This window comes from Oncorhynchus gorbuscha, linkage group LG16 (genome assembly GCF_021184085.1).
Source record: "Oncorhynchus gorbuscha isolate QuinsamMale2020 ecotype Even-year linkage group LG16, OgorEven_v1.0, whole genome shotgun sequence".
In the NCBI taxonomy this organism is placed as follows: domain Eukaryota; kingdom Metazoa; phylum Chordata; class Actinopteri; order Salmoniformes; family Salmonidae; genus Oncorhynchus; species Oncorhynchus gorbuscha.
Genome location: NC_060188.1, coordinates 75,116,565 through 75,130,207, shown reverse-complemented (window position 1 = coordinate 75,130,207; position 13,643 = coordinate 75,116,565). Strand labels below are relative to the sequence as shown.

Sequence of the window (13,643 nt, the reverse complement as noted above, 5' to 3'; positions counted from 1 at the left end):
CTACTCACCACCACCTGAAGTGAAGACACAGGGCACAGGTAGCTAGTTAACTAACTATGGTTTATCTGTCATCTTCTTAGCTAAACAATGTATGCAGCTGCCTATAAGAATGTGCTTTTCTTCTGAATGTTAGTCAGTAAGGCTTGAGTCTTGGTCTGTAAGGCCATTCAACATCTTTGTCAAACATCATTGTTTGTGACTGTGATTTAGCTAACTGAATACTTTGTTTGTGTTTCCTTGTCTGCTTGTTTTGCTCCTGTAGATTTCAGATACAGGAATTGCACAGAAGAGGACAAGACACTATGCTGGGATCAAATAAAAGGCAGGAACGGCAGTTTCCCTGTAGAGAACTACTACTACTACTGTTTCCTTCAACTTGCTGTTGAGCAACTGGCACAATGTGAGGGTTGGATATGACAAAATACTGTGTCTTTTAATAATGTTTGGCTGACAATACTGTATCACTTCTTTAAAACAGGCATACACCTGGTGCGTGCTCTCTGTTGCATTCTTAGACGTACCTTTCTCATGGAAGAGTGTCCAGTGAGCACCTTAACTTAATCCTGGTCAGCCTGCAGAAGAAAGAGGCTCTGGTGGGATTCTGCGTGCTGGCCCATCACAATGGGTACCATGAGTTGTCTCATCGCAATGGGCACCATGAGTTGTCTCATCGCAATGGGCACCATGAGTTGTCTCATCGCAATGGGCACCATGAGTTGTCTCATCGCAATGGGTACCATGAGTTGTCTCATCGCAATGGGCACCATGAGTTGTCTCCTGGAGACAAACCCCAGGCTGATAGGCGTGGTCTACCAGGAGATGGGGAAGACTATGAAGATAATGGCTCCCCCACCACTATCATTGAACAACTGGTGACACACTGTCAGGCGTAAGTGTGTAATCATTGACCTCAACTGTAAGCATTAGCCTTGATTGCCTGACAAATACATTTCCTGACTAAGTACATGTTGTTGTTATTAGGCAGACATTTGATGCTTATTGGGCAATTCCATGGTAACGGAATTACACTTTGACTCAGATGGCGGTTGATTTTTTATGGAATATCTACTTAGGTATACAGAGGCCCATTGCTCCTCATCAGCAACCATCACACCTGTGTTCCAGTGGCACGTTGTGTTAGCTAATCCAAGTTTATAATTTTAAAAGGCTAATTGATCATTAGAAACCCCTTTTGCAGTTATGTTAGCACAGCTGAAAACTTTTGGGCTGATTAAAGAAGCAATAAAACTGGCGTTCTTTAGACTAGTTTAGGATCTGGAGCATCAGCATTTGGGGGTTCGATAACAGGCTCAAAATGGCCAGAAACAAAGACCTTTCTTCTGAAACTTGTCAGTCTATTCTTATTCTGATAAATTAAGGCTATTCCATGTGAGAAATTGCCAAGAAACTGAAGTTCTAATACAACGCTGTGTATTACTCCCTTTACAGAACAGCGCAAACTGGCCCTAACCAGAATACAAAGAGGAGTGGGAGGCCTCGGTGCACAACTGAGCAAGAGGACAAGTACATTAGAGTGTCTAGTCCTCAACTGGCAAAAACTGGCAGCTAAATATTGCCTCACAAGTCATCAACTGGTACCTTCATTAAATAGTACACGCAAAACACCAGTCTCAAAGTCAACAGTGAAGAAGCGACTCCGGGATGCTGGCCTTCTAGGCAGAGTTCCTCTGTCCAGTGTCAGTGTTATTTTGCCCATCTTAATCTTTTATTTTTATTGGTGAGTCTGAGATATGGCTTTTTCTTTGCAACTCTGCCTAGAAGGCCAGCATCCTGGAGTCGCTCATAAAAATCCCCAGTTTAAAAATACAGAAATCATCCCCGTATGATGTATTTTGCAGCATATGATACAAAGTGCAGCATCATGTGAAGCAAAATGTATCATACGGGGAACATGTATATATTTTGAAAGTTACATATCTTGAAAACTTGATTACTGACAAGTGAAACATTTTGGGACTACGTCAACAATGGACTAATTAATTAAATACCTAAATATAGTTTTTGGCTGGAGTTTTCCTTTAAGATATAATTTTTTTGCATTGGATCCACTGCATCCGCCAATGTCACGCTTTCACATCTGCGGTGAAATGTGACAGAGCAAGAACAGAGTTTGTCAGACCATGATATCCTGAAAATCAGTCTTCCCACAAAACTGTCTGAAGCGTCCGAACGGTTGAGACTCTCATATGATGGTGTTCTCCATTTTGCTCTATGACCCCCACATTTGTCTTGGGACTCTGTCAACTTCTGTCCAAACAGTCCAAACAGTTTGGCTATACACTAATATGACCCCTCTTTGGAAAGGTGAGACTCTGTTTTGCTCTAGGATGCCCACAGGCCTCACAAGACTCTGAAGGTCCCCTGGTACCAGTTTAACAAATGATTGGAAGTACATATGTAGACCGTTAAGTGGCAAAAATAAGGGGTTAAATACATGTAAAACAAAATAACATGTGTTTCCTGATCTTTCTAATATCTCAGATATAGGACAGACACTTCAGAACAGACTTCATTTTGATAATATTTTTGCCACTAACGTTGTTCCATGTACTGAATTTGTTATTTAATGCATTTGTATGGGCTAATAGGAGTAAGGCATACAATCATTTTTTATTCATAATTTGTATTTATTTATTTTACACTTCAAGGTGTCTTAAAGTTTAAAATCAAATAGCTAAATGATCCCTGGTATGACTTTCTTAAAACAATTCCATATAGCTTAGTAGAACCCTCTCCACCAGCTTAGAAAGATTGCAGATTTATTTTACCTTTATTTAACTAGGCAAGTCAGTTAAGAATAAATTATTATTTTCAATGACGGCCTCGGAACAGTGGGTTGCCTGTTCAGGGGCAGAACAACAGATTTGTACCTTGTCAGCTTGGGGATTTGAACTGCCAACCTTAGGGTTACTAAATACTTATTTTCCACCATAATTTGCAAATAAATTCATTAAAAAAATGTGATTTTCTGGATTTTTTTATCCTCATTTTGTCTGTCATAGTTGAAGTGGACCTATGATGAAAATTACAGGCCTCTCTCACATTTTTAAGTGGGAGAACTTGCACATTTGGTGGCTGACTAAATACATTTATGCCCCACTGTATATATATATATATATATATTTTTTTTTTTTTTTGGGGGGGGGTATAGTTTGTACAGAAGTTGTGTGTTTGTCATCTAGATTTCAGCTCTCTATAGGCTGCTCACTACAGGCAGACCAATTCTGATATTTTCCCACTATTTGGTCTTTTGACCAATCACATCAGATCTTTTCACATCAGAACTTTTTCATAGCTGATCTGATTGATTAAAAGACCAATGAGTGAATAATGATCAGAATTGGATTTCCTGTGTAAACGCAGCCTCAAAGTCATTGTTGCTGAATCCACGTTGTTCTCAAGTGTGTTTGTTGCTCTCTATGGATTTATTTGGATGCTATTGGGTGGTGTGAGGATTGTTACCGCATAGGCCTAACACATTAACAGAATATAAAATCCCTAATATGTGACCATGGCAACCATACGTGACCACAGCAACCTCAGATGGAATTTGTGGACAGTCATACAGATCACTGTTTACTTGTTGAAATAAAATATTCGTTTTTTGTTTACTTGTTCTTGGATTAGTGCATTTTAGTTGTTCTCTACTTAACTGCAGTCTTGCCTCTAAATATTCCATTTACTCCTTCTCAGTTTATTCATTATGGTATTTACGTCTACAAACTATGCCTAAAAACTAACATTGCATTTTAAGTGATATAGCCTAATAAGAGTATATGAATCAGTCCTGTGTATATATTGTTCTGTGCTGTAATTTGATTTAATTAAGTTTTTAATGATTTAAGACATTTGCCATCTGTAATACATTAAGCTTATTATCTTTTTTTTCAATCAGCAATTGGCCAATTCTCAGTGTTTGTTTATTCAGAATTTTATACATAATTGCATGCAATCACTTAAGGACAGACATTTTATATGGCATGACACAAACCACAGAAGGCCATTTATTAGGCACCATGACATTTCACTAAATGTATTGAAAGTGTGGAAGGTTTTTTGTGGTTGATCTAAAAAACCAATAAGAATCAACACCTCAGTTAAACTATAATGCAGTCATTAATGCAAGCATGAAGTGGGAGGCATGACCTCAGCAAATGCCTAACAAACACCTAATTAAATTCAAGTTTTTTCATTTTTTTTATTACCCTTTTTCTCCCTAATTTCGTGATATGCAACTACACATCGGGCTAGGGGGAGGCAAGGATCGAGTCATACGTCCCCCCATCCGTCCGTCCGTCCAAAACCTCCCATAACCCGGACAACGCTTGGCTAATTGTACGCAGTCCTATGGGACTCTCGGTCACGACCGATTGTGACACAGCCTGGGATATAACCCTGGCAGTAGTGATGCCGCAATACCGTGATGCAGTGCCTTAGAACGCTGCGCCACTCGGGTAGCAAACAATTCTAAATGACTATTTTCAGAAGCGGTGTACGTTCCCCAGAGACAAAGATGGGTAACAGACTGATAAGACTGCAATAAAAATAGGGATGTAACCATGGGGGAACAAACACCACCTACTGTTTTATTAAGCATGTTTATTCACAGAGTGGAGACCGAGATTATATCTGTATTCATGTCATTAAGCATGTCATCCACTGCCAAACACCAATCTGGGGACCAAACCTGCATTGACTATTTACATTGACATTTTAGTCATTTTGCAGACGCTCTCATCCAGAGCAACCTACAGTTAGTGCATTAATGTTAAGATAGCTCCACCTGGAGACAACTTCCACCTGGAGGGGGGATATCGCGTATGTAGAAGCAACTATTGTGTGAACAGTGCTTAGCTGCCTTGAAATTATCCACCAAACCTCTAATTTTTGGCAGATGAATCTCCTGCTTGCTGACGTTTCCTGGTGTTAAACATTGACTGTGGCTGTGCATAATGGCCTTCAGAATAACATTTGTTTGGTGGTCCTGTCACCTCGCTTCCTCTTTCTCCCTCTCCTTCCCTCTCCCTTTATTCTTTCTCTTGCTTTTTTCTCTCTTGTGTTACCTTCATATTATTGGCATTCAATCACTTCATTCATTCTTTCCAGGCAATCACCTCATGCATGTTCAATTGATTTGTTCATCGAAAATTACTAGGGAACCACCTAGTAAGGAGGGCATGTTGTCCGGTCCTCTGGCAGTCTCTATAGGGGTGCCACAGGGTTCAATTCTCGGGCCGACTCTTTTCTCTGTATATATCAATGATGTTGCTCTTGCTGCGAGCGATTCCCTGATCCACTTCTACGCAGACGACACCATTGTATACACTTTCGGCCCGTCATTGGACACTGTGCTATCTAACCTCCAATCGAGCTTTAATGCCATACAACACTCCTTCCATGGCCTCCAACTGCTCTTAAACGCTAGTAAAACCAAATGCATGCTTTTCAACCGATCGCTGCCTGCACCCGCATGCCCGACTAGCATCACCACACTGGATGGTTCCGACCTTGAATATGTGGACACCTATAAGTACCTAGGTGTCTGGCTAGACTGCAAACTCTCCTTCCAGACCCATATCAAACATCTCCAATCGAAAATCAAATCAAGAATCGGCTTTCTATTCTGCAACAAAGCCTCCTTCACTCACGCTGCCAAGCTTACCCTAGTAAAACTGACTATCCTACCGATCCTCGACTTCGGCGACGTCATCTACAAAATTGCTTCCAACACTCTACTCAGCAAACTGGATGCAGTTTATCACAGTGCCATCCGTTTTGTCACTAAAGCACCTTATACTACCCAGCACTGCGACTTGTATGCTCTAGTTACATATTCGTCGCCAGACCCACTCGCTACATATTCGTCGCCAGACCCACTGGCTTCAGGTCATCTACAAGGCCATGCTAGGCAAAGCTCTGACTTATCTCAGCTCACTGGTCACGATGGCAACACCCATCCGTAGCACACGCTCCAGCAGGTGTATCTCATTGATCATCCCTAAAGCCAACACCTCATTCGGCCGCCTTTCGTTCCAGTACTCTGCTGCCTGTGACTGGAACGAATTGCAAAAATCGCTGAAGTTGGAGACTTTTATCTCCCTCACCAACTTCAAACATCAACTAGCTGAGCAGCTAACCGATCGCTGCAGCTGTACATAATCTATTGGTAAATAGCACACCCATTTTCACCTACCTCATCCCCACAGTTTTTATTTATTTACTTTTCTGCTCTTTTGCACACCAATATCTCTACCTGTACATGATCATCTGATCATTTATCACTCCAGTGTTAATCTGCAATATTGTAATTATTCGCCTACCTCCTCATGCCTTTTGCACACATTGTATATAGACCCCCTTTTTTCTCTGTGTTATTGACTTGTTAATTGTTTACTCCATGTGTAACTCTGTTGTCTGTTCACACTGCTATGCTTTATCTTGGCCAGGTCGCAGTTGCAAATGAGAACCTGTTCTCAACTAGCCTACCTGGTTAAATAAAGGTTAAATAAAAATAAAAAAATAAATAAAAATATCAGCTGTAATTCACAATTAACTCTTGTCATATCCACATTAGGTCAATAGCAAATAATCAGAAAATTGGATCTAAAACATGTTTACACTGGTATCAGAGATCTTCTGTCTCTTCTCTCTCCTTGTCCCTGCACAGTCACAGGGCCACGCTGGCTGTCGCACAGTGGTTGGCAGGGATGCCGATGCGGCGGTGGCAGGTGAACATCTTCCTCAGTTCGGCGCGGAAACGGTCGTGCAGCCAGGCGTACAGGAAGGGGTTACAACAGGATGAGCTCATGGCACACAGATGGCACATTAGTTGGATGAGCAGGAAGTGGCGCTTGTTGATGAGGCGGATGTCGATGTCACGCAGTACGTTGAACACGTGAATGGGCAGCCAGCACACCCCAAAGGCCGCCACAACCAGCGCAACCAGACGGAAGATCTTCCGCTTCCGGGCTCGCTGTGCCTCTGCCTGGTCCCGGGTCCGATGTCCCGGTGCCACACAGTTCCTCAGCTTGACAGAGATGCAGAGGTAGGAGACACAGACGGCAGAGAGTGGCAGGACGTAGGTAACTAGCAAGGTGCTGTAGGCGTAGGCTAGCCTCTCCTTCTCCTGCCCCAGCCAGAACTCCTCACAGATGGTGAGGCCCTCCTCTCTGAATTCCACGTGGTAGGTGTGGGCCACAGCTGGAGCCACCAAACCACAGGACAGCAGCCAGATCCCTGACAGCACATAGGCACAGGTGGCCACCGAGGTGCGCTTCTTCAGAGGATGCACAGTGGCATAGTACCTGGCAGGGACACAGAGGGACAGTAATATTGATTTATTCATTGCTTTGAAAAACATTTTCATAAAGATCAATAATTACAATTTTATTAATTTACATACTTTTTGGTATTTCAGTTCATTTGAAACTATCCAGTCAAAACCGATGGGCTTTTTGTTATCTCAAGACAGAGGGACCCACCCACCTGTCGACAGCAATGGCGGTGAGGGTGAAGACAGACACGTAAACTGTGACTGGCTGGATCAGGAACACCAGGTAGCACATAAACCTTCCAAACACCCAGCCACGGGGGTTGAAGGCATAGGCCAGGGTGAATGGTACACAGGTCACACACATCAGCATGTCTGAGAAGGCCAGATTCCCGATGAAGAAGTTGGAGACATTGTGCATCTTGCTGGTGCGGCAGATGACGTAGAGCAGCAAGTAGTTCCCCAACACACCCACCACCACCACCAGGGCGTAGCATGGAATGATGAGCAGCTTGAAGCTCTGCAGCAGAACCACGTCTGCAAACAGGGAGCTGTGGTTGGCCAAGCCGTTCTGGACAGCCACTTCAAAGACTGAGTGCTCCTTAGTTGCCTCTTCGCCTACAGAGGGCAGCAGACCTCCAGTCCATCCAGTACCACTGCCTTCCATACTGTAACCGATTAACTACACAGCAGCAGGGAGCCCTGGGTACCAGCTACTTAGCAGCTTACCATGGAAGAGGCAAAGCACAGGGGTTGGGGAAGTTTTAGTGAAAACAATGAGAATAAAATGCTCATAACTGGAAAACAATGACATTCAAACAAGTGAATGATGTAGATCCTAAATTATTGTACACTGAACAAAAATGTATAGGCAACATGTTAAGTGTTGGTCCCAGGTTTCATGAGCTGAAATAAAGGATTGTGCGGCCTGTACAGGTATTAAAAAGTGCCACACCTTCAGATCTTTTTTCACAAATAAAGAATACACCATCAATGGATTAATTACATGTTGATCTAACAATGTAGTGCATCTACTGTCTTGTCCATGCGCTCAGACAACTACAGTTACGCATCAATGAGCAATGCATTACTATCTGAAGAAATTACCTAAAATCACCAGTGGCCAGACATTTTCAAGGGCCTAATCATGCTGTGACTGATCTTAAGTTCGGTGCCATTGACCATGTTTGGTCAAGCCGCAATACGGATGAGCGCCTACTCCAGTGGGAAGCGCGATGGATCTTCTACTTAAAAACTCTACACCCCAAAGGGCTTAATGAGGAATTGACCGTGTATGTTTCCAGTAGTGTTGTCTACACGCACCAGCAGTCTCCCCTAGTATTTCATATCTATTGCTTCTGATATTGCTATGTAGCCCAGACTGTTGTCTCTTTCCAATTATATGTGACATTTGAATTGTCCAATTTTGATACTGTTCTATATATTCCTTGTTAATATGCATTGACTCCCGATTCACCAGTCTCTAATTAACTATCTGCTTGCACCTGTTGCACCTGTTACACACATCATGTGTGTCTTCTGAAGTACGTGTCTTCTTAATTTGTTTGTACAGCACTGATGAAGGCATAAGCCCAAAAAGTATGCTCCTTCCTTTTTATTTGTTACAGTATATAGCTCCTTGCACTTTCACGTGTGTATTCTTTCGAGCATGTATTAAATTAATGATATTATTTTTGCATCTCGGACTCCTTGGGTTAATCCTCTTCACGGTTTTGAGTGAGAGTACTTTTTTAACTCTATAGATATTTTCACTCCCACGCACCCGCCGATCTTTCATTCTTGCCTGAGCCTAAACCTCATTCTGACTTTCTACTAAAGTAAACGATCCCACAAATTTGCCATAAGCACAAAAAGCTTATTTCTCAAATTTTGTACACAAATTTGTTTACATCCCTGTTAGTGAGCATTTCTTATTGATCAAGATAATCCATCCACTTGACAGGTGAGGCATATGAAGAAGCTGATTAAACAGCATGATCATTACACGTGCATCTTGTGCTGGGGACAATAAAAGGCCACTCTAATATGCAGTTTTGTCGCACAACACAATGCCCCAGATGCCATTCATCCGCTGCCATCACCTCATGTTTCAGCATGATAATATACAGCTTTATGTTGCAAGGACATGTACACTATTCCTGGAAGCTGAAAATGTCCCAGTTCTTCTGTGGCCTGCATACTCACCAGACATGTCACCCATTGAGGATCAACATGTACGACTGCGTGTTCAGTCATTGAAGAGGAGTGGGACAGCCTGCCACAATCAACAGCCTGATCAACTCTATGTGAAGGAGATGTGTCGCGCTGCATGAGGAAAATGGTGGTCACACCAGAAACTGACTTGTTTTCTGATCAACGCCCCTACCTTTTTTTAAGGTATCTGTGACCAACAGATGCATATCTGTATTCCCAGTTATGTGAAATGCATAGATTAAGTCCTAATGAATTTATGTCAATTGACTGATTTCCTTACATGAACTGTAACTCAGTAAAATCTTTGAAATTGTTGCATGTTGCGTTTATATTTTTGTTCAGTGCACATGAGGTTGGTGGCATCCTAATTGGGGAGAACAGGCTTGTGGTAATATCTGGAGCAGCATAAGCAGAACAATATAAATATATGGCTTTCTCCTTTCCTTCTTTTCCTTAAATGTCTTCTATTCTGCATGAAAACTAATCATGCATGCAGCATGATTGGTTGAGGACCGCAATGAAGCCCATCAACAAAGTTGAAGCAATAATTTCAATAATTACTTGTGGTAAAGCTGGACATTTTATCATCTAGAAAAAATCCAGCCTCAGGCTTATGCAAAGATCTTCCAGAGCTTCTTGAACCAGACATTTTTCTAAGAAGGCTTTCATCAACAAAATAGCCACCTGTCATGAAATAATCATTTTCTGAAATAAAGAAAGTTCTACAAGATTATTTAGTACTGAAGGTATTAGTAAAGGAGCCCTGCAAATCAGTATGGAGGATGAGTAGAACCCTAAATAATCACTCACCACCTTCTGGAACACCTGAAACCCCACCTCTTTAAGGAATACCTAGGATAGGATAAGTAATCCCTCTCACCCCCCTTTAAGATTTAGATGCACTATTGTAAAGTGACTGTTCCACTGGATGTCATAAGGTGAATGCAAAGATGCCTGATAAGAGCCCTGCTAAATGAAAATGTAATCAAATGATTATTATATTAATGATTTTATAAGAAAATGTCAAAGCTTTTACTATTTTTTGAAGGCTTTCTTACAACAAAATAATTCATGAAATAATCATTTTCTGAAATAACACATGATTATATAGTACTGAAGGTATTAATAAAGGAAGGACAGTCACATTTTGAAATCATTAGAAAGGAGATTAAATTACAAAATAAAGTCCTAGGCAAGACAACAAGCTTTATGGATTTCTCAAAGATGCCTGACAGACCCCCTTAAAAGAAAGTATCACATAGATTATTATATTATGATTAGAGTTGGCACTATTATCCTATAATCGTGTAACCGACAATTATGGGAAAAAAACATGAACTTTATTGAACTCTCCTTTATTTTTTGAAGTGTTCCACTCCGCTAGCCAGCACCTCGCCTAAATAGGTGTTCTACTCCGCTAGCCAGCAGCTCGCCTAAACAGGTGTTCTACTCCGCTAGCCAGCACCTCGCCTAAATAGGTGTTCTACTCCGCTAGCCAGCACCTCGCCTAAACAGGTGTTCCACTCCGCTAGCCAGCACCTCGCCTAAATAGGTGTTCCACTCCGCTAGCCAGCACCTCGCCTAAATAGGTGTTCTACTCCGCTAGCCAGCAGCTCGCCTAAACAGGTGTTCTACTCCGCTAGCCAGCACCTCGCCTAAATAGGTGTTCCACTCCGCTAGCCAGCACCTCGCCTAAACAGGTGTTCCACTCCGCTAGCCAGCACCTCGCCTAAATAGGTGTGCGTTTCTTTCACCTCTAGATTATTCTGAGAAAAAAACCTGCCATAATAGTCTTAATAAATGTATTTTAGGGGGCGGTTAAACTTTATTTTTAAGTAGATATAATATATTCAATAACATTTGTTTGTTGTTGACATGAAGTGAGTAATGTTGGTAATCATTGTACAGCATTTTTTATTTAACCTTTATTTAACTAGGCAAGTCATTAAGAATTGTATTTTATTTACAATGACGGCCTACCCGTTGGGAGGAGAAACTACTCATTGTATACATTAGGTATATCGTAGCTAATTTATAAGGATGCATTATGATGCATTTCAAGCAAAATATATATTTTTAATATTACAATTATGATTAGAACTGTCAACATTTGCATCACACTTAGTCATTACCCTAAATTTCCTAATCGTCACACCACTAACTGTGATTGGATACGAGTGTGACATTTGGTTTAATGGTTGAGTTTAATTGTTGTGGTTTTCTCCAAACTATTACAGTGACCATGGGCCAAAAGCCAAGTTTTCAGATGACCCCTGAGAACACAGACACAACCAATAGATCCATCAATATGGACATTAAATTAATCAATCAAAACACATGTTTGTAGGCTTTCTACAGTATGCTAATTAAAGTAGATTAATTCTGTAGTGATTAATGAGAAAATATTCTAAACCCCTTCATAAATTTTCCTTTCATTTACTAAACGACTTGAAAAAAAGAATAACATGAATCCATTCCCATGGCAGCTGTACCATATTTAAATAGCTTTAGGGAAACAAGTTTTGAGGAGAGGTAGCTCTTGTGAAATGTATAGAACTTTCCACCAAACTGATATTTTATAGTATAAATGCAGGGCTGGCCCTAGCCTTTTGGGGGCCCTACGAGAGATTTGGTTTGGGGCCCCCCACCTCGGCGGCAAAACATTTTAGAAGACCCCTCTTGACGGCATAGAGATAAGTATTATTAGTATACATTTGTTTTAACGCACATTTCCTGATATTCTACAAATTTTGCCATGGGGCATAGATAACATTTAACAATTTTACAACATATTTCATGGAATTCTACTAATTTTGCCTCAGGGCGGAAAGAAAAAACTTAAGTTTTACAGCATATTTCCTGAAATTCTACACATGCCGTGTTAATATAATATCTGAGTAAGAGTGACTAACACTATCAATGGGGACCCCCTAGAAGTCGGGGCCCCTGGACATGTGCCCTTCATGCCCGGTCAGTAATTTTGGCCAGTTTAGATTTTAAAAATGTTAGCTGACATGGGCTATTTGAGTGACTGTCAATGACTTACATTAGAGGAAAACTGCTGATTCACAACCACACTTTGTGTATTACACTATCCTAACACTATCCTAACAGTAAGTTGAGACCCCGACTGATTTCCTACACGTATTTATTATATTTTTTGGTCAGGGGCCCCCTAGCCTAAGCAACCTCATGTCGCCTATGCCCAGGGCTGGCCCTGTATAAGTGCATGCCTGGCCACTCAAACAGCTGTAATCCCTCCCCCAGCTTGAAATGGTCAGGGTTTTAAGACATCAAATATACAGTATCAGTTTGGGCACACCTACTCATTCAAGGGTTATTAATTAATAGAGAAGAAATCAAAACTATGAAATAACACATATGGAATCATGTAGCACCAAAAAAGTGTTAAACAATATATAGTTTATATTTGAGATTCTTCAAAGTAGCCACCCTTTGCCTTGATGACAGCATTGCACACTCTTGGCAGTCTGTCAACCAGCTCCACCTGGAATGTTTTTCAACGGTCTTGAAGGAGTTCCCACATATGCAGCACTCCATCACTCTTCTTCTTGGTCAAATAGCCCTTACACAGCCTGGAGGTGTGTTGGGTCATTGTCCTGTTTAAAATTAGTAGGTGTGTCCAAAATTTGTCTGATGCTGTACATAGAGCAGTGGATCCAATTAATATCTGAACTATCCCATCCCATGCAAGCTTACCACCACATGTAAACCTTTGGACTTTAATGTAATTGCTGATAGTTCAGATTGCTGACATGCCTGCATGACCATCAATTTGATGTACAAGTACCTCTGGTTAATAAAATAAAATAATGAGTGTTGTAAAATCATTAATAAATACCTTTAATATTATATGATGTAAATCTCCACATATCATTCAGTAGTTTGGATATGCAGAGTCAGTCACACTCAATATAAACTAGTTTATGGTGAGAATTGCGGCTGACTGGATAGATCAGTGATTGGAGGAGTAGAGAATGCAGACAGTCAGTCAGAAGCATTACACCCATTGTCCAAGACAACACAGACAATTTGACTTGGATGAAAGATGTATATGAGTCTTTATGCTGAATATACAGATATCTTCAGAACAAATCTGCAATGTTTAAAACCTGCA

General features: G+C 41.1%; 1 protein-coding gene across 1 annotated transcript; it reads right to left on the bottom strand.

Moving 5' to 3' along the window:
- Nucleotides 1-6,526: 6,526 nt before the first annotated feature.
- On the bottom strand, nt 6,527-7,962 carry LOC123998582 (prolactin-releasing peptide receptor-like). Its single transcript, XM_046303560.1, has 2 exons — nt 7,507-7,962; nt 6,527-7,325 (listed from the first exon to the last, which is right to left on the bottom strand). The coding sequence occupies exons 1-2, from the start codon at nt 7,956-7,958 to the stop codon at nt 6,689-6,691; spliced, it is 1,089 nt and encodes a 362-aa protein (XP_046159516.1). The 5' UTR covers nt 7,959-7,962; the 3' UTR covers nt 6,527-6,688.
- Between the last annotated feature and the right edge of the window lie 5,681 nt (nt 7,963-13,643).

Coding starts and splice junctions, on each gene's coding strand:
- LOC123998582 (XM_046303560.1), bottom strand. CDS start 7,958: ATGGAAGGCAGTGGTACTGGATGGACTGGAGGTCTGCTGCCCTCTGTA. Junction 7,326..7,506: donor ACCGCCATTGCTGTCGACAG/GTGGGTGGGTCC, acceptor TGTCCCTGCCAG/GTACTATGCCACTGTGCATC.